Source organism: Eulemur rufifrons, chromosome 6 (assembly GCF_041146395.1).
Source record: "Eulemur rufifrons isolate Redbay chromosome 6, OSU_ERuf_1, whole genome shotgun sequence".
NCBI lineage: Eukaryota > Metazoa > Chordata > Mammalia > Primates > Lemuridae > Eulemur > Eulemur rufifrons.
Window position 1 is genome coordinate 62,877,904 of NC_090988.1, and position 23,457 is coordinate 62,901,360.

The 23,457-nt window shown below is 46.6% G+C and overlaps 1 protein-coding gene across 1 annotated transcript in view; it reads left to right on the forward strand.

The window, feature by feature from the left end:
* Positions 1-23,457, forward strand: part of PARVA (parvin alpha) — a 145,895-nt gene that overhangs the window by 116,199 nt on the left and 6,239 nt on the right. The window contains exons 6-12 of the mRNA XM_069471173.1: positions 6,312-6,427; positions 10,558-10,616; positions 13,053-13,072; positions 14,420-14,481; positions 15,145-15,213; positions 18,074-18,175; positions 18,881-18,953. Of these exons, the coding sequence (XP_069327274.1) occupies positions 6,312-6,427; positions 10,558-10,616; positions 13,053-13,072; positions 14,420-14,481; positions 15,145-15,213; positions 18,074-18,175; positions 18,881-18,953 (501 nt within the window). The remainder of the gene's footprint in view (positions 1-6,311; positions 6,428-10,557; positions 10,617-13,052; positions 13,073-14,419; positions 14,482-15,144; positions 15,214-18,073; positions 18,176-18,880; positions 18,954-23,457) is intronic.

Genomic DNA, 23,457 nt, shown 5'->3' on the forward strand with positions numbered 1-23,457 from the left:
GAATACTGCCTCGTGTTCCCAGAATGCTGCTGTGTTCAGTGAGGGAGAAAAAGAGGGGGTTTGATCTCCAGTTTAGGAAATGTGCATGCATTTTAGAAATCCACACTAGTCATAAGCAGTAGAGAAGTCCTCTAATGAAGACCCCTGCTTGGTTTTGTTTGATCCTATTTCCTACCCCTTTGAACATGGACTATCTCCTTGTGCCCCTCCAAAAAAAAAAAAAAAAAAAAAAAAAAACCCACAGCAAGCATCATTTAACTTATTAGGGCACCCAATTTGTGGAAGGCTGAGATAGAAGAATGGAATTTTTTCAAGCCACATTAAGAACATTGTCTTCAGTGACTTTGAATGATTTGTTTGGTTCATGCTAACTTTAATTCCGTATAGGGAAATGTGTATGAGAAAAACAATCACTCCTATTACCACTCTAATCTGCTTTCATTTGTTTGCCCATTACTGGCCACATGAATGCATCTTTTTGCTTGGTCAAGTCATAGACAGTATTGTGTTTTGTTATTTTCTCTTAATATTATCACATGTATTTTCTGTATTCCCTCGTGGTCTTTGTAGCTATAATTTTTGATAGCTGCTTCTATTTCATGGGATAGATATCCTGTAGTTAACCTCAACCCCAGGCTGATGTTGATTCTTTTAGGATGTTTCCCAGCCTATTGCTAATATCAGATAGCACCAAGTTGAATGTCGTAGCTTGTGCCTCTTTTTACCCTCTAGAGAGATTTCCAGAACTGAGATGGATTATTAGATTGGAGGGAATAATTATCTTGGTGGCTAGCTCCCTGAGATGCCTTAAGGAGTGTGACAGGCACAACTCCTGGAAGGGAAGCTCTATCTCTTCCTCTCTCAGGTATCTTCCCTGGATGTAAATCTGAGTACATTGTGTCATCTTTCTGCTCAGGATAAGGGTGGCAGGGACAGGCTGCTGAGTTACCAAGGTCCTTTGATCTAGGGCTTTAGGAAGTTCTTCCTTTTTTTTTTTTTCCTAATTCGCAAGAGTAATTTTTATTAATGAAAATTTACAAAGTACAGGTAAAAGAAATTTAAATATTAACATCTACTGTATTTATGGTGTCTATTGTGTACCTTGTACTCTTCTAAACACTTTACATATTTTAATCTTTATAATCCTTATAATCCTCACTCAACCATCTGAAGTAAAAATTCTTTTATTCCCATTTTATAAGTGGGAAAACTGAGACATAGAGAGATTGATCACATCCTAGGCCACAAAACATGTCTCAATAAATTTAAAAAAACAGAAATTATACTATGTGTCTTCTCGGACCACAGTGGAATAAAATTAGAAATCAACTCCAACAGAAATACTATCTCTACAGAAAGTCATGGAAGCTAAACAACCTACTGCTGAATGACAGTTGGGTCAAGGAGGAGGTAAAGATGGAAATCAAAAGATTCTTTGAACTAAATGATAATAGGCATGCAAGTTATCAAAAATCTGTGGGATACAGCAAAAGCAGTCCTGAGAGGAAAACTCATAACCTTAAATGCGCACGTCCAAAAGATTGAAAGATCACAAATCAACAATCTAATGAATCGTCTCAAGGAACTGGAAAAGGAAGAGCAAACAAATACCAAACCCAGCAGAAGAAAAGAAATACCAAGATCAGAGCAGAACTAAATGAAATTGAGAATAAAAGAATTATACAGAAGATTAATGAAACAAAAAGTTGGTTCTTTGAAAAGATAAACAAAATTGACAGGCCTCTTGCCAGATTAACCAGAAACAGAAAAGAAAGGACTCTAATAAGCTCACTCAGAAATGAAAAAGAAGAAATCACAATTGATACCACAGAAATACAAAACATCATCTCTGAATACTACAGAAATCTCTACACTCATATAAACTTGAAAACATGGAGGAAATGGACAAATTCTTGGAAACACACAACCTCCCTAGGCTCAATCAGGAAGAAATAGAATTCCTGAACAGACCAATATCAAGTACTGAAATTGAACCAGCAATAAAAAATCTTTCAACAAAAAAAAAAAAGTCCTGGACCATATGGTTTCACACCCAAATTTTACCAAACCTACAAAGAAGAACTAGTACGTATACTGCAGAAATTATTCCATAACATTGAGAAGGAAGGAATCCTCCCTGGCGCATTCTACAAAGCCAATATCACTTTGATACCAAAGCCAGGAAAGGACACAACAAAAAAAGAAAACTACAGATCAATATCCCTTACAAATATAGATGCAAAAATTCTCAATAAAATCTTAGCAAACCGAATTCAGCTGCACTTCAAAAAAATAATTCATCATGACCAAGTGGGCTTCATCCCAGAGATGCAAGGATGGTTCAACATATGCAAATCTATAAATATAATTCACCACATAAGTAGAAGCAAAAACAAAGACCATATGATCCTCTCAATAGACACTGAAAAAACATTTGACAAAATTCAGCACCCTTTTATGATAAGAACACTTAACAAAATAGGCATAGATGGGACATACCTCAAAATGATAAAAGACATATACGACGAACCCACAGCCAACATCATACTCAACAGGAAAAAATTGAAAGCATTTCCACTTAGAATGGGACCCAGATAAGGTTGCCCACTGTCACCACTTCTATTCAACATAGTGCTGGAAGTCCTAGCCAGAGCAATCAGACAACAGAAGAAAATCAAGAGTATCCAAATGGGGAAAGAAGAGGTCAAACTGTCACTCTTTGCTGATGATATAATCTTATACCTAGAAAACCCCAAGGATTCAACCAAGAGACTCCTGTAATTGATAAATAAATTCAGCAAAGTCTCAAGTTACAAAATCAATGTCTACAAATCAGAAGTTTTCATACATGCCAACAACAGTCATGCTGAGAATCAAATCAAAGATGCAATACCTTTCACAATAACAACAAAGAAAATAAAATAACCAGGAATATATTTAACTAAGGAAGTGAAAGATCTCTATAGGGAGAACTATGAAACACTGAGGAAAGACACTGCAGAGGATTTAAACAGATGGGAAAAGATGTCATGCTCATGGATCAGCAGAATCAGCAGTTAAGATGTCTATACTATCCAAAGTGATTTACAGATTCAATGCAATCCCCATTAATTTTTAGCAGATCTAGAAAAAATAGTTCTACACTCTTTATAGAACCAGAAAAGACCCCAAATAGCAATGCAACCTTATATAATAAGAGCAAATCAGGAGGCATCACTTTACCAGACTTCAAGCTATAATACGAGGCTATAGTAACCAAAACAGCATAGTACTAGCACAAAAATAGAGACATAGAGCTATGGATTAGAACAGAGAACCCAGATATGAAACCATCCTCATACTGACAAAGCAGACAGAAACATACACTGGGGAAAAGAATCCCTATTCAATAGATGGTGCTGGGAAAATTGGATAGCCACATGCAGAAGAATGAAACAGGGTCTGCAACTCTCACTTCTCACAAAAATCACCTCAGGATGGATAACAGACTTAAACCTAAGGCATGAAACCATAAGAATTCTAGGAGAAACATTGGAAAAACTCTTATACACATCAGCCTAGGAAAAGAATTTATGAAGACGACCCCAAAAGCAGTCACAGCATCACAAAAATAAATAAATGGGACCTGATCAAATTAAAAAGCTTCTGCACAGCCAGAGAAACTATCACTAGAGTGAACAAACAACCTACAGAATGGGAGAAAATATTTGCATATCATACATCTGATAAAGGGCTGATAACTAGAATCTATATAGAATTAAGGAAAATCAGCAAGAAAAAATGGGGTTGTACCCCATTAAAAAATAGGCAAAAGACATGAACAGAAACTTTTCAAAAGAAGATAAACTAATGGTCAACACACATATGGAAAAATGCTCAACATTTCTAATCATCAGGAAAATGCAAATCAAAACCACAATGAGATATCACTTAACTCCAGTGAGAATGGCTTTCATCAAGACGTCTCAAAACAACAAATGCTGGTGTGGATGTGGAGAGATAGGAGCATACACTGCTGGTGGGACTGCAAACTAGTACAACCTCTAAGGTAAGTATTATGGAGATACCTCAGGGAGCTAAAAGTGGAAATACCATTTGATCCAGTAATCCCCACTACTGGGCATCTACCCAAATGAAAAAAAGACATTCTATAAAAAAGACACCTGCACTCGAATGTTTATAGCAGCACAATTCACAATTGCAAAGATGTAGAAGCAACTCAAGTGCCCATCAATACATGAGTGGGTTAATAAAATGTGGTATATGTATACTATGGAGTACTGCTCAGCCATAAAAGAATGGTTAACTAATACTTCTTGCATTAACCTGGGTAGAACTGGAGACCATTATCCTAAGTGAAGTATCACAAGAATGGAAAAACAAACACCACCTGTACCCAACACTAAATTGGAACTAATTGATCAACACTTACGTGCACATATGGAAATAGCATTCATTGGCAATCAAGCAGGTGGGAGGAAGGGATGGGTAGATTCACACCTGACAGGTACAGTGCACACTTTATGGGTGATGAGCACACTTATAACTTTGACTCAGATGGTACAAAGGCAATTTATATAACCAAAACGATTGTACCCCCATAATATTCTGAAATAAAAAATAATTAATATTTCTGTGCACATTGTGTGTGTATGTATGTGTGTGAAATTATTTCTTTTGAAAAAATTCCCAGGAGGACAAAGCATTCATTGAAAGAGGCTGACATCCATATGATGCTTACAGTACAGCTCTATGTTGTTCATCTATTGAGCAGAGATGGTATACAATGTCACCAGGCTATAAGAACAACAACTTTTCTAGTATTATGTTCTGCCATTAAAGAGAGAAGGGACAGCAAATGTTCTTACAGCTCTCAGTGTCAGGCAGGTGGTGGGTGGCAGTTCTAATCAGAAGAGCAAACCAAGATTTGCCCTGACCCTCAGTGACCACGCCATGTCAGTGGGTCCATCCCACATCCGGAGCCTTTTGTTGAGGCTGTAACTGTGGGTAAAACTTAGTTGGCAAAACTGAAACCTTCTTCTGGAAGGCTAGGAGTTCAGAGCAGTCCAGCTGCTGTTGTGGTGTTGAGCTGCTGTTCATAGGCAGTAGAAAAACCTTCTTTGAAGTAGTGGTGATAACAAGAAACTCTAATGAGTTCCAAAGGAATGTCTGAATCATTTCCTTTCCTTGGTGATTTCTCAAAGCTTTTGCTAAAGCAGACTCGCTGGTCCCAAGGAAAACAGAATGACACGCTAATAATGCGCCCAGTGCATGCTAAGTAGATGAAATGGGCATTTTGGGTTCTTCCTTTAAATGCCCCTGTAAATGAAGAGTCATGAAGCTGGTAGGACTGTGAAGGCAGGTTAACTATCTGGTGAATCTTCCCTTCTATGAGAAAGAAAGCTGACATGTTTTAATTGTCTAGGTGCCAGGTACTTTCACGCAAGTTATAGTTAAAGATATCAGCCATTCCTGGGCACCTGCTATGTTCCAGGAGCTTCGCCTACATTATCTTTAGAAATCCTTACAACTTGTATGTCCACATAGGTTCTGTCATCTCCATTTGTGAAGATGAGCAAATTATGGCTTAGAGGTCTTGAGTGGCCCACCCTAGCCAAGGTCCTGTGGCCTATAAATAAATGGTAGCTTATAAAGTCAGAATTGAAGTTCCAGTCTGCCGGACCCTGTGGCACCTCACTGAGTCAGTCTTTTTCTCCTCACCCTGAGAAAACTACAACCCAATAGGGCCAGCCTTTTCTAGTGTAAATGGCTTAACATGCAGATCATGGTGCAGCTACTATGGAAGCCAGCTGGGTCATTAACATCTCCTCCCAGCTGTTCCCTACGGGCATTGCCTACACTGACCGTGCATGGCACTCATGAGAGCAACACAGCCCTTTGGATGTCTCTCAGGCCTTCCTCCAGGGATCTAAAAGCCCTGAACAAAGGAAGGACACCAGTGCTCCTGCCTCAGTGTCCATATTAGGGACCTGCTTTGCGGTCTTGGGACGGGGGAGTGGTGATGATCCAAAGAGTTCACAGTCAAGTGGGAGGGGAGCGGGTGTACAGCAGACATGCTCTTGGTTATTAAAACAGTGGATGGGGACACAGGGTTGGGGGAGAGCTGATTTGAGCTCAGAACTCAGCAGTTGTCAGAGCCCCAACAGGAACCCAGGATTAGAGGGGTGTTACATTGGAAGTCCAGCAATAAAGGGACATCAGGTAGGGGACTGCTACATTTCAAATATCTGCTTATAGTGCCTGGACCCCAGAGGAAGATGCTCTAATTTTTAAATCCTCTTTCATTTCAGCTGTTCATGCCAAGAGCCTGGTGGCCATCTTGCATCTGCTGGTTGCTCTCTCTCAGTATTTCCGGGCACCAATCCGACTCCCAGACCACGTTTCCATCCAAGTGGTTGTGGTCCAGGTAAGACAAATACCACGACAAACACCTATGCCTTTGAGGCGTTGTGGAGGCTGAGTTCCTGTGAGAGCTAAGACAGGTCAGGTGGATCATTAGGAGGACAGCTGAATGAATGCTGGGTGAGCCTGGATGTGCTGGATGTGGGGGGCGTGTGAGCGAGCTTTCTAACGCATGTTGGCTTCTCCCTAATAGGTGTGCAAAGGATGGAAAAGCGCTTGTGTACGGAATAGCGTTGTGTGGGGTGCATGACTGTGGTTTACATGTTTTTGTCAGTAGGTTGTCTATGTAATGTGTAGTTGAGGGTGTGTGGCATGCATGTGAGGTGTGTGTAGGGGAGTGAGGGGCAATGATGTGTGTGTGTGTGCGCATTTGTGTACAGGAGTGCATGGGGTGCCCTGCAAGCCATGGAGAATCATAGTTTTTTTGGTTAAACAAATGATGTCTCAGGTATCTGAGCATGTGAGAGAGTGTGTGTACATGTGTGTGTACATGTGAGAGAGACCCCAACTGGCCATTGCCTGTGTTGAAGGCACTGCCGCTTTTTACCCTCCCACAGAAGCACTGCTGGGATCCCAAGTCATCTTTTCCAGATTGTTGGATGGAATTTCCATTCACATATGGCTGTGTAATTTCCACAGTGAGGGTGTGCTCTCTCCCCGTGACTATCTCACTCTGCTCCTAACCCCATTAAATACTCCAATTCAATTTTATTTTCCAACTTTATACCCATTTAGCAAAAGGTCATCATTTTGTTTGCTTGTTTCTGTTCTTTTCCAAATAAACATGCAGCAGGGGAGAACTCACCATATGAGCAGCTCCCTGGCTATCGAGGGGTCCAGGGCTCTGGAATAGAGAATGCAGATGGCAGCTCTGCCATCCCTTGGTGAGGAAAAGCCTTGAGGGCTGGTGCATTTTGTCTGATCAGGCCAGGCCAGTTTCCAAGATAAAATGTGAGTTGAGCTTTCAGGAATCGGATGTTAACAGGAGGGGAGGATCAATTGATCAGTTGTTTCCTAATGAAAAAGTATTTCTTCCCCACCTTCTGGGTACTTAACTCTGCTAAGCAGCAAGAGGGCACAATAGGTATATGACACTTCGGCCCTGCCTGCCAGGAGACAAGACCTCAAATTAACAGCAGAAAGGGCTGTCAGAAGCCCACAGACAATGCAAAAGTGTGTTGCTCAGACACTAAGTGCCGCTGACAGAAAGGTACTAATTGTCCCCATGTGTTGGGCTCTTCACTTGCATGAAGCATGGTGCTGAGCATTTTATGTATGCCATGGATATGTGGCCAACCACAGCATCCTAGCACAAGCATCTTCCAGGCCACCTCGATGTTTACCATTCAATAGCATGTGAATCAATTTCATTGTTTGTAGAAACTACAGCTGAGGAGGAAGGGATGACGAGGTGGAACACAGAGGATTTTTAGATACACGTCATTATACATTTGTCAAAACCCATGGAATGGACAGCGCCAAGAGTGAGCCCTAATGTTAGCTATGGACTTTGGGTGACCGTGACTTGTTAGTATCAACTGCAGGTTCATCAGTTGTAAAAAGCACACCACTCCGGTGCGATGCTGGCAGTGGGCAAGGCTATGAGTGTGTGGGGGCAGGAGGTATGCCGCATTTCTCTGTACCTTCTTCTTAATTTTGCTATGAACCTAAAACTGCTCTAGAAAATAAAGCCAATTTTTAAAAAAAATGATGGCTCCTGGAGCAGTCCATGAAAGAGTACTTTAGTGACCACATATCACTGACACTGAAATTTTTTAAAATGTTTTTCATGAGCAAGCATACCGTCATTATATTCATTTATAGCTTTTTTATTGCTAGAGGAGATAAATACTTTTACATAAATTGCCCTTTTGTATCTTCTCTTTTATGACAGTTCATTCCAATTCTTTGAATATTAATTTATTGAACATCTTAGGATTTTTCTTATCAGCTTGAATAAACAGCTGTCTAATAGAAATAATGAGATATGCCTGTTGGAATCACTACAGACAAAACACAGTAACTGCAGTTGAAGATCTGAGCCGGGGACAGGGGCTCCTATTTTGAAACAGTGGTCATTGCAAGCCCACATCTCCTGCCTTATTTTGAGCTCAATTATAGGGCGTCGGAAGGCGGTTGTCGGTTTAATTTCTCCCGCAGGCAGTTTTGTTAGCATGAGGGAGAAAAGAGGACACATTACATAAAACAGCATCAGTGCATGCCAGGTTTTCTGAGGTGTTTCACTTTATCAAGTTGAACGGGCACAGAGGCAGGACTGAGAACTGGGTGTGAGTCACTAATGAGCCGCGGAGAAGACTCCCTAAGGAAGAAAGAATGCATGGAGGTGAACCAGAGTGCTGGGCGAGGGGCTATTTAAGCCACATTTCTTTTCCATCCTGTATGAAAGCATTTAATGCTACATGAAGTTGAAGATGAGGTTTTATGTCTGTGAATGGCTTCACAAGACAAGGACACGGATTCCATTAGCTTCATGTGAAAATGTTACATATGTCAAAGCTGAATTTGGAAAAAGTCCTAATTTATCTTCACCTGGCACCCCTTTAAATGGTATCTGGTTTTGTTGTTTTGTTTTTTTTTTTACTTTTGCTTCCTTTTTGCTTTGATAAGTCCATTCTTCTTCATCTAATCCAGATAGACGCTTGGCCTTACCCAGCTCTACCTTTCCTTTATAGAAAAGTGTTTTGCAAGGATGCTAGTTTCTGTGGCTGTTGGGAATATGAAGGAATGTTTCTGGAAGTTTTTGCAGGAGGCTCAAGAAGGCAGGTTTCAGCTGAGCCACCAGCACTCGGAGGCTCCTTCGTAACACTCATCTCAGCCTTTGGGAAGGTGAATTTCCCTCTGTCACCCGTGTGCCACGTGCAGACCATCCTCCAAGTGACCAGTGCAGGCTGTGTAGGGACGGGAGAAAATGAATCTCCCTCCTCATGCCCACCACAAAGTCTTCCTGAGCCCTAATCCTTCTCCAGCAGCTCCCGTGCCCACACGATGCGGTTGAAACTCCCCAAGCTGGCACTCAGAGTTGTCCCCTAACCAGTGGCAGCCACCCTCCCTCCTGAGCACATCTGCTCCCACTCTGCCTTTTGGCTGGGGCCATTGCTCCCACCGGAGTGACCTCTCCTCGATGTCCAGCCAAATCCTACCTGGCCTTGAAGCGCCAGCTCCAGCACCCCTACCCCTTGCAAGGGCTCCCTGGCCAGCCCAGCTGAAGGTGCTTGCCCCTGACCTGTGGTCAGCACTTCCTCTCTGCATAGGGCAGCCACATAATTTGTCATCCACGGCACTTTTGAGAGTGAAAGGGGATCCTGTTAATAATTAGGCTGGGACATCAGGCATAAACCAGGACTGCTTTGGGGAAACCATTCTCACATGCCCGCTTCATCCCCCCCATTGACTCCTAAGTCGCTCAAGGCCAGAAACCACGTCATAGTCTCCATAGCGTTTGTTCTGATTCCCGCACAGAGCCCTGTTCACAGAAGGCTCTGATTCATGAAATACAGAAGAAAAAGGATGAGTTGATGGGAGAGAGGTGGACAGATGATGGACGCACAGCTGGATGGGCAAGTCTCCAAAATGCTTAACCTTTTCTCAGAGAGTGAGCCAGTTACCTGCGCTACGACTGCACTACTTACTTAAAAGCTCCCATAGTTATCAGTTATTAAAAAAACCCTCCGTCTCTGTCTGAATTCTCCAAGTTGGCCTCTGTTCCTCCACCCAGCTCCTCAGTTAAATGTGTTTCTCAGCTTCCCTCTGTGGCCCCAGCTGGAGGGCAGACACACCCTGGCCTTCCTTTCCATGTGGTTTACTGTGGATTACTCCAGGAGGCAAACAGTTTGCTTCCAGCAGAATGTCTTCCAATAAAGAAAGGAAAGATTCACCATCCAAGAAACAGCCTACTTGTTTGGACTAAACACTCATTGCGCTTACATCCTAATGGTACAGTCCAGTCCCAGAAAATCAGGGACTCTCTTCATTTCTAGCATTATCTTGTCTTGGGTACATTTCTTAAACACCAGTAACTTTCTCAATATCAGGAATGCTCATTAGTGTTTCTGGATTTTTCTAAAGCATATTTTTCTCTTCTTCTCCCAACCCCTCTCCCCACCCCCATTTCAGAAACGAGAAGGAATCCTCCAGTCTCGGCAAATCCAAGAGGAAATAACTGGTAACACAGAGTATGTCAACACCATTGTTGCCAGCGATTCTGTAATGGAACACAGATGTTTCTCCGAAATTCATCCATTTGCTGATATTTAGTTTTCATTTATTGGGATTGCAGGAGGGATTAGACTTCAGCCAATGATTATAGTTTAGCCTTTTCCATGCATTCAAAACATGCCTCTCAATGCTTAAGGTACAAACTTGGGTGGGGAGTGGGGAGAGGGAATTAGCAGTGATTGAAAAATTCTAATTTTGTGGCACTCCAGGAAAAAGTGTACCCAAAAAAGCCAACCAGCATGAAATCGTCATGCCATAAACACTGGGTTGAATTTAAATTGTTAACCTTCAAAAGGACGTTTTTCCTTTTCTGAATCTGATTTGGTCACGTGCCATGACCCAGAAAGCCCTTCTCTACATTAGAGTTGTCTTTTGGGTTTGTTGTGTTTTTTTTTTTTTTTCCATTTACTTTTAGAAACTGGGATATTAGAACCTATCAAAGGTTTGCCCTGGGGAACAGGAGTTTTGTTTGTAAGTAGAAAGAACAGCTAGGGTGGGGCGGGTTTAGGATCACCAGCAGGCCTGGGCCCTGGCTCCCTGCAAAGCCGGGCAGTTTGCTTTCAGCATCCCCTGCTGCCCCGACTTGGACAAGAGCAGCATAGTGAAAGGAGCAGGGACCACTAAGCCAGCCCGACTTGAGTTCAAATCCAGACTCTTCCATGTACTCACAAGGTCAGTCCCTTAACCCCTCTGACCTCAGTCTCTTCATCTCTGAAGTGGGAGTGTTTAACTCACCCAGAGGTAGTGAGGATTCAGTGTGGGCACAGCTGTCCTTCCTGGCTTTTCTCCATTACGGCTGACCCACACCACCTTCCAAGCCTTGTCCAGTCTCTAGCAAACTCCCTCCCTCTCCCAGACCTGGCTGACAGGTGTGCAGGGCACCTGTCTGCACCACATTGTGCACGTGTGGGCATTTCAGGCCGGGGGTGGGACAGAGATATAGAGTGGCCCTTCCCAAAATGCCCAGTTTATGGCCTATGGACACCCCCACGAGCAGCCTCCATGTCGCCCCAAGAGCCAGCCTTAGGAGCCAAAGGATCAGCTGGTCTACAGGGCACACCAACTTTTGGCCTTGGTTCTAGGAAGGGTAGGAGGAAAAGCTTCCCCGGGTCAGGCCTGCTGGGGGAGGAACAGTGTTCCCCAGTATCCGGCCCCACCCCATGCTGGGCTTGTCTGTGTCCACGACTTCACCTTCTGGAAAAGGGGAAAATAGACCAGAGAGGAGCACGGCCTGGGAGAAACTCCCAAATCGGAGTATGAAGTTTCAGATTCCAGAACAATCTCTCAGCTGCCTGTTATGGTTTCTGTGGTCCCTCTGTCTCTGCCATCTCTGCCACAAAGACATAAACATGGATGTAGCCTCCTAATAATGACAACACAGGACAATTTATGAAGCAATTTTGTATCCACTGATATTCATAATGATCAGATGAAGCCAAGATTACACCCCTAAACCCCCACAGCCCAAGCCTGTATCCTTGGTCTATCCAACAGTTCGCTCCAAGTTCATTATTCTTTGCAAGTGGGCATTTAGTGGTGACAGATGTACAGGTGGGTAAACTGGCATAATAAGAATTATAATGAGAACCAAAATGTATTGAGAAAAAAATGTTTTGAGCATCTCCTATATAGTGGGAATTATGCTAACATATTTCTAGATAGTAAATCATTTATTGCTCATTGAGGTATTCACATTATCCTCATTTTAGAGATGAGAGACCTAGAGCCCAGAAAGGTTCAGTAGCTTGCCCAAGGTCACACAGCAAAAAAAAAAAAAAAAAAAAAAAATGCTCAGTAGGATTTAAACCTAAATGATCTCTAATGCTTTGCTGCTTCTCTGCTGTAAGTGTGGTTCCAGTTCCTGCCCTCTTTGAGAGAGCCCACCCTGGCTCAATGGCAGGTGCGTCTTAGTGGGTATCACAGCAGGGACAGGAGAGAGGCAACACTGACCTCCCCAGGCAGTTGCCCACAGCAACCTGGGCAGTGAAATTCCACATCGGGGGTGACTTCAGCTCCGCTCCTAAGAGTCTCTGTTTGGGCATCTTCAGCCCCCGAGTCTAATATTCTTTCTTAACTTCAAGCAACAATGTGATTTTATTTAAGGCAAGAAATAGTCCTTTAAGCATCACTATGCCAGGCTTTGCACTAACACCAGTATATCCATGTAGCAGAGGAAAAACATAGGTGACAATGTGGTAAAGTCTCGGTAATTGGAGACTGTGGAACAAAATGCCAACAGGAGGCTTTTCGAGCTCCTCAACCAAGGACAGGATGGTGGCAGGCAGGGTAGGGGTGGGCTTCCAGCAGTGACAGAGTGTCCTCAGAAGACCGGTTTCTAATGTAAAAGGCCAAGAGAAGAGTCACATTGTTTTTTCTCTCTCCTTTTTCTACAGGGCTCTTTCCGGGAGGCATGGTGAGTTGCATAAGATTGTTCTCTGGCACTGGTGGCTGCGGTGGGGCTCTAGTTAATTCTACAGCAGCTGGGAGGAACAGGCTCTCAGCTGGCTGCCTGGATGCGTGTCTGCACCAGCCTGGCGAGGCGGCTGGTTGGGTCGGGAGGGACAGCTTGCTGGCGGGAAGAAGATCTGCACAATCGTCTTGAAAGTAATCAGGCTGTTGACCTTGCGGGGCTGCTGGATGGGTCCTGGGCGTTTGCAGGGCACTTTTGCTCTAAGCATGTTGTGGAAGTAAAGGAAGAGATGTATGAACACAGGGACTGTCCCCTCTCCCCACACTGTCCAGCGCTCTGCCTTCATCACAGCTCCCTCCTCCTCTCCCATTTCCCAGGACTTTGGGTGTGTGTAGGGTCCGTGAATGTCAGAGATCACCATCACCTTTCTGGTAGTCTCACATTCGTCCACCGGTGCAAGAGTATGAGCAGGCAGGACTTGGGGTCACAAATCCGCCCAGCCCCAGGCTCTTGTTGGAGACCTTCCCTGCCTCAGATGCCCTCGCTATGTCACCTCCTGGCTCTGAGAGCATGGAGCAAGGAAATCCCCACAGGGAGCCTGACTTTGCTATTTTCTATGATCCTGGTACTATGAGTAATATTTTGAAATATTTCAATCATGCTCAAAACAATTCACAACACTAGAGCACGTGCAGTTTACCGAGCACATGCACATACATCCTCACCTTTCATCCTTGCAGCAAACCTGGGAGAGGGTCATTTCTAAGATGACATTTTACAGAAGAGGAAACTGAGGTATGAAGAGTTGAAGTGACTGAGATCACGCAAGAGGAAGAGCTCACGTTCTGTCCCGACTCCCCAGCTCCCCCTCCTCTCAGCTGCACCCTCCAGCAGCATGTTTGTCTTGGGTGTTGCGGCTTGGAAAATTAAGGGGTGAAATGATTTTATATTTGGGTAACATTCTACCTCCAAAAAGTTTCAAAAACACCTTAGAACCATGACAAAATCACAATATAATGGAATATAGTGAAGAGAAATGACTAATCCCAGTTCAGACTGCCTGACAGAGCCCTGCACCCAGCCCCAGCCCAGTGAAGGGTTGCTTTGTGTACACATGCATAGATACGTACGTTAACGCACACACATGAGCGTGCACACGAGAGAAAGGCCCCTAGGGTAAGAATCAACCCCAAACTCAGCCCCAATCCCAGATTCCCACGTTCCTAGCGCAATCAATACCCCAAAGTTTTCCCATCCGCAGGGGCCTTTAAAGGTTGTGGCCCCGGGACCTGGGTGGCTTCCCAGCCAGGAATCGGCTTGTACTCCATATTGTGTTTTCTTCTTTTTCAGAGCGTGATGCCTTTGACACCTTGTTCGACCACGCCCCAGACAAGCTCAATGTGGTGAAAAAGGTGGGAAGGGGGCGCCTGCGAGGGAGGGAGGGGCTTGAGCCACAGCAGAACATTAGCAAAACCCACCCCTGGGGCTTGTGAGCTCCCTGCCCAAACTGGCGTCATCACCTGATCTCCGCAGACAGGGAGCTGTCCCCCAGCTGTCTGCTCACCTGTGTTTCTCACCGGAAGCCTATCCAGTCTCTTTCCTCTCCGTGGGCATGAGCACCCTGTCTTCACACCAGTGCTGACCTAAGCTATCCCTGCTGCTCGCACAGAATCCCCTGTCCCCTGGCTCAGGCACCTGTACCAAAGGAGGGACGCAGTAGGGTCATCTCATTTCGGGCCCCCTTCCTAATTTCCCTTTGGCCCCCTGACCCTGGGCTCAGACACTCTACCCGTCCCCTGTCCTTCTGCCTCTCGGGACTTCCCTGTTCCTTGCACAGTCCTGACTTGTGTGTGACTACAAGGCCTGGAGCCAGTGGCCCTCCTTGTGCTCTCGAGAGCCTCTGCAGGGGGCCCTCCTGGGCTGCCCGTCCTCATCAGGCCAGCCTGGCGGTCTGGGCCCAGCACTTCTGGCCAGGCCTGGTCCCCTGCTCTCCCCCTGACCAGGCCGGGGGGCAGCCGCGGGGTCTGGCCCTGGCGAGAGCCTCCATCTCAGTGCCCGCTTTGCTTCCCTTGCAGACGCTCATCACTTTCGTCAACAAGCACCTGAATAAGCTGAACCTGGAGGTCACAGAACTGGAAACCCAGGTGGGGACAGCCCCCAGCGCAGGTCGGGGCAGGGCGCTGCTCGACAGCCACTGTTCCCAGTGCTTGGCATCACCAGCAGTGCTTCCCACACTGGCACTGTGGCTTTCCCCGCAGAGGGGGACGAGGGCCTCGGAATCTGTTCTTCTCAGAGGGGGAGAACCAGATGGAATTTCTCCATGGATTTTTCCCAACTTAGTTGAAAAGTTGTAAGAATGAATACCCATATACTCTTCACCTAGATGCACCAATTGTTAACACTGGGCCACATTTTTTCTTTCTGTCTCCACCCCTAAATACTTCAGCATACATCTCTGAAGAACAAGTACATTCTCTTGGATGACCACAATATGATCGTCAGAGCAGGCAGTTTTAACATTGACACAATACATTAATCTACTCAGATGGAATCATACGAAATTGCTGACATTTGACTGCTTTTAACCTACTAAAATGGCAATGTCATATGCTTGGAAAAAATGCTCTAGATTCAGACTTTGCCCATGGTCCCAATGTGCTCACACGCTGCATTTAGCTGTCACGTCTCTGTAGTCTCTTTTTAATATAGAACAACTCCTTGGCCTTCCTTGGCATGACATTGACCTTTTTGAAGAGTCCAAGCCAGTGGGTTTATAGAATGGCCCTCCGTGTTTCCCCCTCATGGTTAGATTCAGGCTACGCATTTCCAGTAACAGCGCTCCCTGCGCAAGGCTGCGTTCTTCTCGGGGCACCACAGGCGGAGGGACATCTGTCCGTGTGCCCCATTCCTGGTGATATCGTGGATCACTTGGTTTAGGTGGCATCTGCCAGATTTACCTGCTATAAAGTTCTTTTTCCTCCCTGTACATGTCATGCATCCTGTTTCCTAACATCCTTTTATTCTTGGAGAATTTCTACATCTTAGTTTTCTCCCATTACTGTTAAAGTCCATTGCCCAAGTCCGTGGCTGACCTCTGTCCGAGAGTCTCCGGACTCTGTGGAATGAGCTTCATATACTCTCCTGGGAGATAAGAAATGCTCTGTTGAAGTGGTGTTTCCTCGAGTGAGCTAGCATGGGCTCTGGAACTTTCACCTCCATTTTTAAGGGCAGGGTTGCTATAAAAGGGGATCACTGCTGGGCACTTTGGGTGTCTGCAGGTTTTACCCGCTATCCCCACCAAGTCAGCAGAACCAGCCATTCAGGGTGGGAGCAGTCTAAGTTTGGCACTCAGAGCTATGGGTAACCCTAACCCTAACCCAAGGTCCCCCCCTGAGCTCACAGATTAAATTCTTTTACTCCCAGCCCATTCCAGCCACAACCAAGATAAGGCCCAGTTGCTTAGCTCTCACCAGGAGGGCCTTGATTTTGACATAAATTAATGGGGTCTGCTCTTCTAAGTCCACCTAAGGGTGGCGTGGGATGAATGGTGCTCAGGTCCCACCTGAGTTGCAGGCCCGATGAATGGAAGCAGCCCTGCTCGGGGTCTTATGCCCTTAACGAAGGCTGAAGACCAAGCCAGCACATCTATCTGAGCAGACTTTGGACCCAGCCCACACTCCAGGCAATTCAGTCTAGTTCTCTTAAGCTTCCTAAGATGATTCCAAGAAATTGGGCCTCTAGCAAACTGTTGTTTACACCCACAAACATTTGGTGGCCCAGCCCCCTTTGAAAGCATCCTAGAATATTGGATACGCTCAGGCCAGCCTCTGTTCCTGGAGGCCTCCTCCTCCCAAAGTTCACTCACCCCAGGCCCCCGCTGCCTGCACAAGCCTGCCCTCGGCACACACTCATCTCGCCCTCCCTTGAGCAGAAGACCTGCGGCCTCTGCACTTAGCCTGGGAGTCTCTCGGGCCTGGTTTCCCAACCCATCTGGCCTCTAGGAAGGGACCAGCCTCCGAGCCTCTTGCCATGGTCCTCAGCACATAGGTCTGCTTTGCCAGCAAAGGCCAGTAAGTCGTGTCCTGACTGCTCTGCTGTTTTCCCAGACGGTAATAGCAACAGTTAGGATTTATTAAGTGCTGCCCACATGCCAAGCAGATTACAGGCACTTTACTCATTTTAACTGGTTTAGTCCTCACAATCACCACATGAAGTAGACACTATCACCACCCCCATTTTACAGATGAGAAAAGCGAGGTATAGAGAAGTTACATAACTTGCCCACATAGCTAGTAAGTGGCAGAGCTGTGATGGGCACCCAGGAGGCCGGGCTCTAGAGCCCACATTCGTAACAGGACACCCCGCTGCCTCTCAAGCAACAATGAGGTGAGATGTGAGAAAGGAAGATGCCCAGGCCTGTGCCACACTAGAGTCCTTCCTCTGCTCAGAAAGTGAAAGTCACCACAGTAGCCTCATGCCGTTCACCTTGGACATCACCTGTCCCTCCTCCCTCTGCCCCGCCTGGCTAAGTCCTCATCCCCAGCGCTCTATCGGTTGGCGTCCTCTGCGGAAGACTGCTCTGATGCCGTCAGGAGTGGGCAACCTTCCTCCATCTCACTCAGGCCAGCACGCTTCCCTGCATCGGCGCAGCTGCCACGCTGCCCCCACACCGGTCTCCCCCACTGGGCTGTGAGCTCCCCGAGGGCAGGAGCCATGCTGACCCCACTTTGGTCCCCGTGCCCAGATCAGGAGTTGGGGCACGATCTATGCCCAGTAAATGCTGGATCAACTGAGCTCAGGACTGTGGGCTTATGGCTCCTGTGTCGGACCAGCCAGACACGGGACAGGCCTGCTGCAGAGCAGACCTCCCCGCCTCAGGCCACTGCCCCTCACTCCCGGCCAACAGCTCACTCGGGCAGTGGCTTTTGAATGGGACAGTCCCTGGGACGGGGCTCGGCCGGGAGGCTCAGGGGCCAGTGGCTTCACCGGGCCCTCTCCCTCCAGTTTGCAGACGGGGTGTACCTGGTGCTGCTCATGGGCCTCCTGGAGGGCTACTTCGTGCCCTTGCACAGCTTCTTCCTGACCCCGGACAGCTTTGAACAAAAGGTAAGGGACACCAAGGGAAGCCCCTGGCCTATATCCCCTGCCTCTTCTGCCCACACCCCTGCTGGGGCTAGCCAGGAGGAAAGCAGAGGCTCGCCCTCTGCCCAGGGTCCTCAGTGGCTGGAGGTTCCCATTCTGATGAGAGCTGAGCTGGGAAGGAGCCACTTGCAGACCACTGCGAGTCCTGGAAGCCTCTCCCTTCCCCAGCAGCCTGGCCCTGGTCCCCTAGCCATGTGCTCCTGCCAGATGCACAGCCCTGCCTCATCTCTCCCCAGAGGTGACAGGGAAGGTGACTGCGAGGCCCACGCTCAGCCTAGTTCTACATCCTGCTCACTAGACAAGAGGCGTTTGGTCTAAAGCAGAAACCTCTCTCTGCCTATTGAACGTGTCTTGCCATCTGCTCCTTCCAAACATGTGCACTGACATCCCCAAGCTTGAAATCCAGGCAGTTGGCACAGAAACACAGTAGGACAGGAAGAGAATTTTTAACTTCTCCAGGAGTGCTTCCCCAGCATCGGGCTAGGATCGGCAAGCTCTCACTCCACATGGCCTGCCCGTTTCGGTAGCTATGTTTCTTCTTGAAATTAACTCAGCCTCTACCGCTCTGGCTCTACTGCCGGGCTCCCTCACTCCCCAGGGGCAGGCTCAGGGCCCCAAGTGTCAAGGAATGAGTGTGCAATGACGTATGCCCTGCATCTCTCTTGCCAGGTCTTGAATGTCTCCTTTGCCTTTGAGCTCATGCAAGATGGAGGCTTGGAAAAGCCAAAGCCACGGCCAGAAGGTACTTTGCTTTTCCCTAGGCTTGTGACAACAGGGTGAGACCTTCTCCTCGCACATGAGTGCTCAGATCTTGTAGCAGAAGGAAGAGTTGCCTTTCTGAAGTCTTTGCCAGGGAAGGTGGGACTAGGTGCAGCTGCTCCGTCCTGGAGACGCTTTGTGAGCTGCAAACCACACGGCCAAGGGAAGAAAAAGAGTCTGAAATCCCACCCATGGGATCGCAGGGATCAGGACCCAGCAGAGGTGCTGCTGCAGGCACTGCCCTGTGCCCAATTTCTAGGTTCTTCTGTCTCTGCATAGAGTGCTGACCCGCCAGAGAGCTGTGTCCCTGCCAGTCGGGGTGGGGGTGCGGGGCAGACGCTCCGCGCCGAGCAGAGCTGCCTCTGCTGTGCGGACAGGTGAGGCGCTCCTCCTGCTCCAGCCTCCAACCCCGCCCGAGGATGAGGCTTCATCTGCAGGGTTTTGCGTGGCACATACGAGACGAGGGGAAAATGCAGTGGGAGCAGATGCTCCAGCAGCCCTGGCGTGCTTGGCTTGGAGCGAGTGTGCGCGTGTGCGAGCGAAGGAGGCACGCTTCTCTCAGCAGTCTTCCTGGTACAGACGTCTGCTTCCCTCCCCTTACTGACTGAAGTATAAGTTTACCAGAGCTGGTGACTCAACACTGTGTCGCAGATAATTTTCTGTGTACGCTGCATCAGAACACTGAGAATGCTGTTCACAGCCCTTTAGCTTGCACTTTCCTGGTTGTTTAAAGGCAAGTGGACAAGTAGGGATGGTGGCCTTTCATGTCCTGTTACTGCCTCTGCTCCAAGTTCCTCCGCCCAGACCTCTACCTGGAGGGGACCATCCACTGGTCTCCTGGGCCTGAGACCCTGTAGATCATGACATACCAAGAGGGGTGAGACCGTCCCTGACTCAAGGCACTTGCAGCTGACCACGGAAGAGAAAAGATGCACCCAGTCACCAAAACAAAATGACAGTCATGGTAACTGCCGTGAAAGAGGTTGTGAGGACCAAAGAGGTGACACCATGTCTGGAGGGAGGAACAGTTCGATGGAGTTGGGGACAGTCAGGCTAAGCCAGAAGGGTCAGGGAGGGCTTTGGTGTGTGGGGATTAGCACAGAGGAGCTAGCGTCCCAGACAGAATGACAGTGTGAGTAAAAGCCCCATCTGGGGAATAGGGACTCTCTCTCATGACTCCTTCCCGACCTCGATGGCCATCAGCTCTAGCCAACAAAGGTCAGTCCCTGTTTATCACCACCTTGTCCTAAGCCCCTGGTCAGCTCTAGGCGAGGACCTCTAGCAAGGCTAGAGCCCCCCTGGGGCTCTCTCCCTGCAAGGCCACTCTAGCCAACCTAATGCCATTGGCAATGGACTCTGACTTCCTGTGGCCAGGTGGTAAGCACCTGCGTCTGGGTAGAAGACGCAGTGGGAGAGCTCCGGCCATCATTTCTGCCTCCATTTTTTTGAACTGCTTAATGTGAAACTTCCCAGTTATAGATGAGAAGTACTTCATCTGACATTTTAGTTTTCAGATATTTATTTCCCTCAGGACAGATCATTTCCCCAATATCAATCTATGGGAATATTTCATTCTATACATGACATTTTTTATGTAATTATTAAACTGCTTAATATGAAACTTCCTGACCAATGTGAATGGAAAAACACATCTGTTTTATTTGTTGTTACACTGGGCATAATGCCCGTGCTGAAAATTTCCAGTGGGTAAAGGAGAACTGAAATGGTATTTTATGAAATTGTACTTTGTGAGAAGCGTATCCCAGCATTCCCTCTGGCTTCTATGCTTCCACCTGGAAAGTGAGATTCGTAGTAAATGCTGCAGACTTTACAATAGGGGCCAACGTGGGTAGTTCTTTGAGGCTGTTTCGAAATCAAGTTGGTTGTGGTGGAGGCATTTTTCACGGCAAAATGTTTGTAAGGTCAGGAAAATGCATTCTCTGCCATGCTGTTTGACACTCCAAGCTCTGGTGTACCTTGCCTCCCAGACGATGTTTGCTGCCCAGGCTTTATAACCTTTTAGTACTTCACTAGTGTAAGCCAAGGGTTAGCATCAAATTCAGAACCAATGGAGCAGGTGAAATATTGGCATGAAGCTGATAGCTTTTTATTTAGGGCAACACACGTCTTCAAATGCACGTGTCTACCTATCATCACCATTCAAGTTGGCGCATCATCAAATATGGGTAAGACCCCGGCATGACAGGCAGGTGGGGACTCAGAAGACATCTAGTACCAGGCAAGGCTGCAGTCTGTAGGGCTGCCAGCTGGCAGGTGGAATATCTAAAACTGAAAGAGTCTACAACCTGGCACCTGATGGCAAGCAGTGCTGAGAAACCAGGCAGGTGATGGCAGCTTAGTTCAGGTGATCAGTTCTCTTGGGGAAGGCTTGATCAGTGCCTGGTAATAATGCAAAATATTCAACTCCCCTTCTCCGTTCCCCTGGGAAGTAGTGTACAGAAGCCAACAGTGGCCAAAACTTTAAAGCTCTGATAATACCAAGTGTTAGCAAGGATGTAGAGCAACAGAAACTGTTGGTGTGAATGTAAATCGATACAACCATTTGGGAAAATAGTATGTCCTTATCTAATATTGTTGAAGATTTGTAACACCCTCCGTGGTAGACAAAATAATGACCCTCACTCCCCAAATGTCCATATCCTAATCCTCCGAATCTTTTCATGTTACTTTACATGGTAAAAGGAACTTTGCAGATGTGATTAAATTTAGGGTCTTGAGATGAGGGGATTATCCTAGATTATCCAGGTGGTCCCCAGGGTGATCACAAGGGTCCTTTTAAGTAGAAGATTATAAGTAGAAGAGGGAGACAGGGGTGTCAGGGTGATGTTGTGTGAGAAAGGCTCACCCAGCCATCTCCCGCTTTGAAGAAGGAAGAGGACGATGAACCGGGAATACAGGCAACCCCCAGAACCTGGAAAAGGCAAGAGAAGGGATTCCCCACTAGAGCCTCCAGAAGAAACACAGCCGTGCTCACATCTTGATTGCATCCCAGTGAGACCAATTTGGGACTTTTGACCCCTAGAACTGTGAGAGAATAAATTTGCATTGTTTTAGGCCACCAAATTTGTGCAAATTTGTTACAGCAGTAAGAGGAAGCTGTTGTACCCTGTGGCCCAGCAATTCCACTCCTAGGTGTGTCCATAGATCAGGAGACAAGTCCAAGAATACCATGATAGCCTAAGCTGGAGTGTGCATCCCCAGGACACTGGCCACAGAAATTGGAATATATTCATACCATGGAGCCTTATATGATGATGACAATAAAAAGCACTCAACTGAGAAGACAAGGGAGGGACCTCTAGTTACTGCAGCATGAAGAAGTCAGTGACTGTTCTCTGCAAAAAAGAATAAAATTGGACAAAATGACCAAAAACATTTGAAGCACTGAAAATCTATGAGAGGTAGAAAAATTAAGAAGTGTTTATTCTTGAAAAATTATACCTCCATAAAACTGTTAAAAAATGAACAGCTCATGCAACAACAAAGGTGAATCCTATAAACATAATTTTGAGTTTAAAAAAAGCAAATCACAAAAGAATACCTATAGTATGATCCCATTTATATAAAATATGAAGAGGCAAAGTTAAAACCTACTGTTTAAGGGTGCCTATGTTGATGGTAGAACTATTAAGAAAAGCAAGGAAGTAATCACCGTAAAAGTCAGGATAATGGTTATCTTTCCAGATGTGACCAGGAATGTCAAAGGGGCAGGGATGCTTCTAGGCTAGTTGACAATGTTCTATTTTGGACATTGGTGGGGTTTTTCCCCCCAGGTTTTTAAAACTGTGTATGTGTATGTTCCATGTACTTTTCTGGATGTTTGTCATATTTTAAATCTTTTTTAATATGTAAAGAAAAATAGCAAATTCACAAGATAGGGTAGTGGGTCACCACCAAAACGAGCGTCTCTACAGCATGGATCCCGTCCAGTGGGGAAGAGGGAGCAGACAGGGAAGCAAGCCAGGGACCAAAAATGAGATGGGTCCACTGGGGTTGGGCCAGGCGCTGGAACGTGATGGACACCCTGGGGTCCGGCTCACCCCGAGTACCCAGCTTATGGCCCCCCAACTTATTCCGGCCCCCACCAGCTGGTGGCCACACAGGGCCATGTCCCTTTGTGTAAAGACTGGGTTTCTGCTGTTAAGAGGGTTCCTCGCCATCCTTTGACTTCTTCATCATTTAGAGAAGCAGTCCCCAGCCTTTCTGGCACCAGGGACCAGTTTCACGGATGACAGTTTTTCCCCGGCAGGGGTTGGGGGCTGGGGAGGGTAGGCAGAGCTCAGGTGGAGATAGGAGGCCGGTTCCTAGCCACAGACCGGGAGTTGGGTCTGCAGATTTAGAGAACCATGAACTCATCTGGATGGTCCTCTAATGGATGGAAAGAGTCACTAATTGCAGTAGGTGAGAGGAGGACACAGTGAGCCCTTTTCCCTTGGCCAGAGGCCATTTCCTCCCTAGAGTTGGCT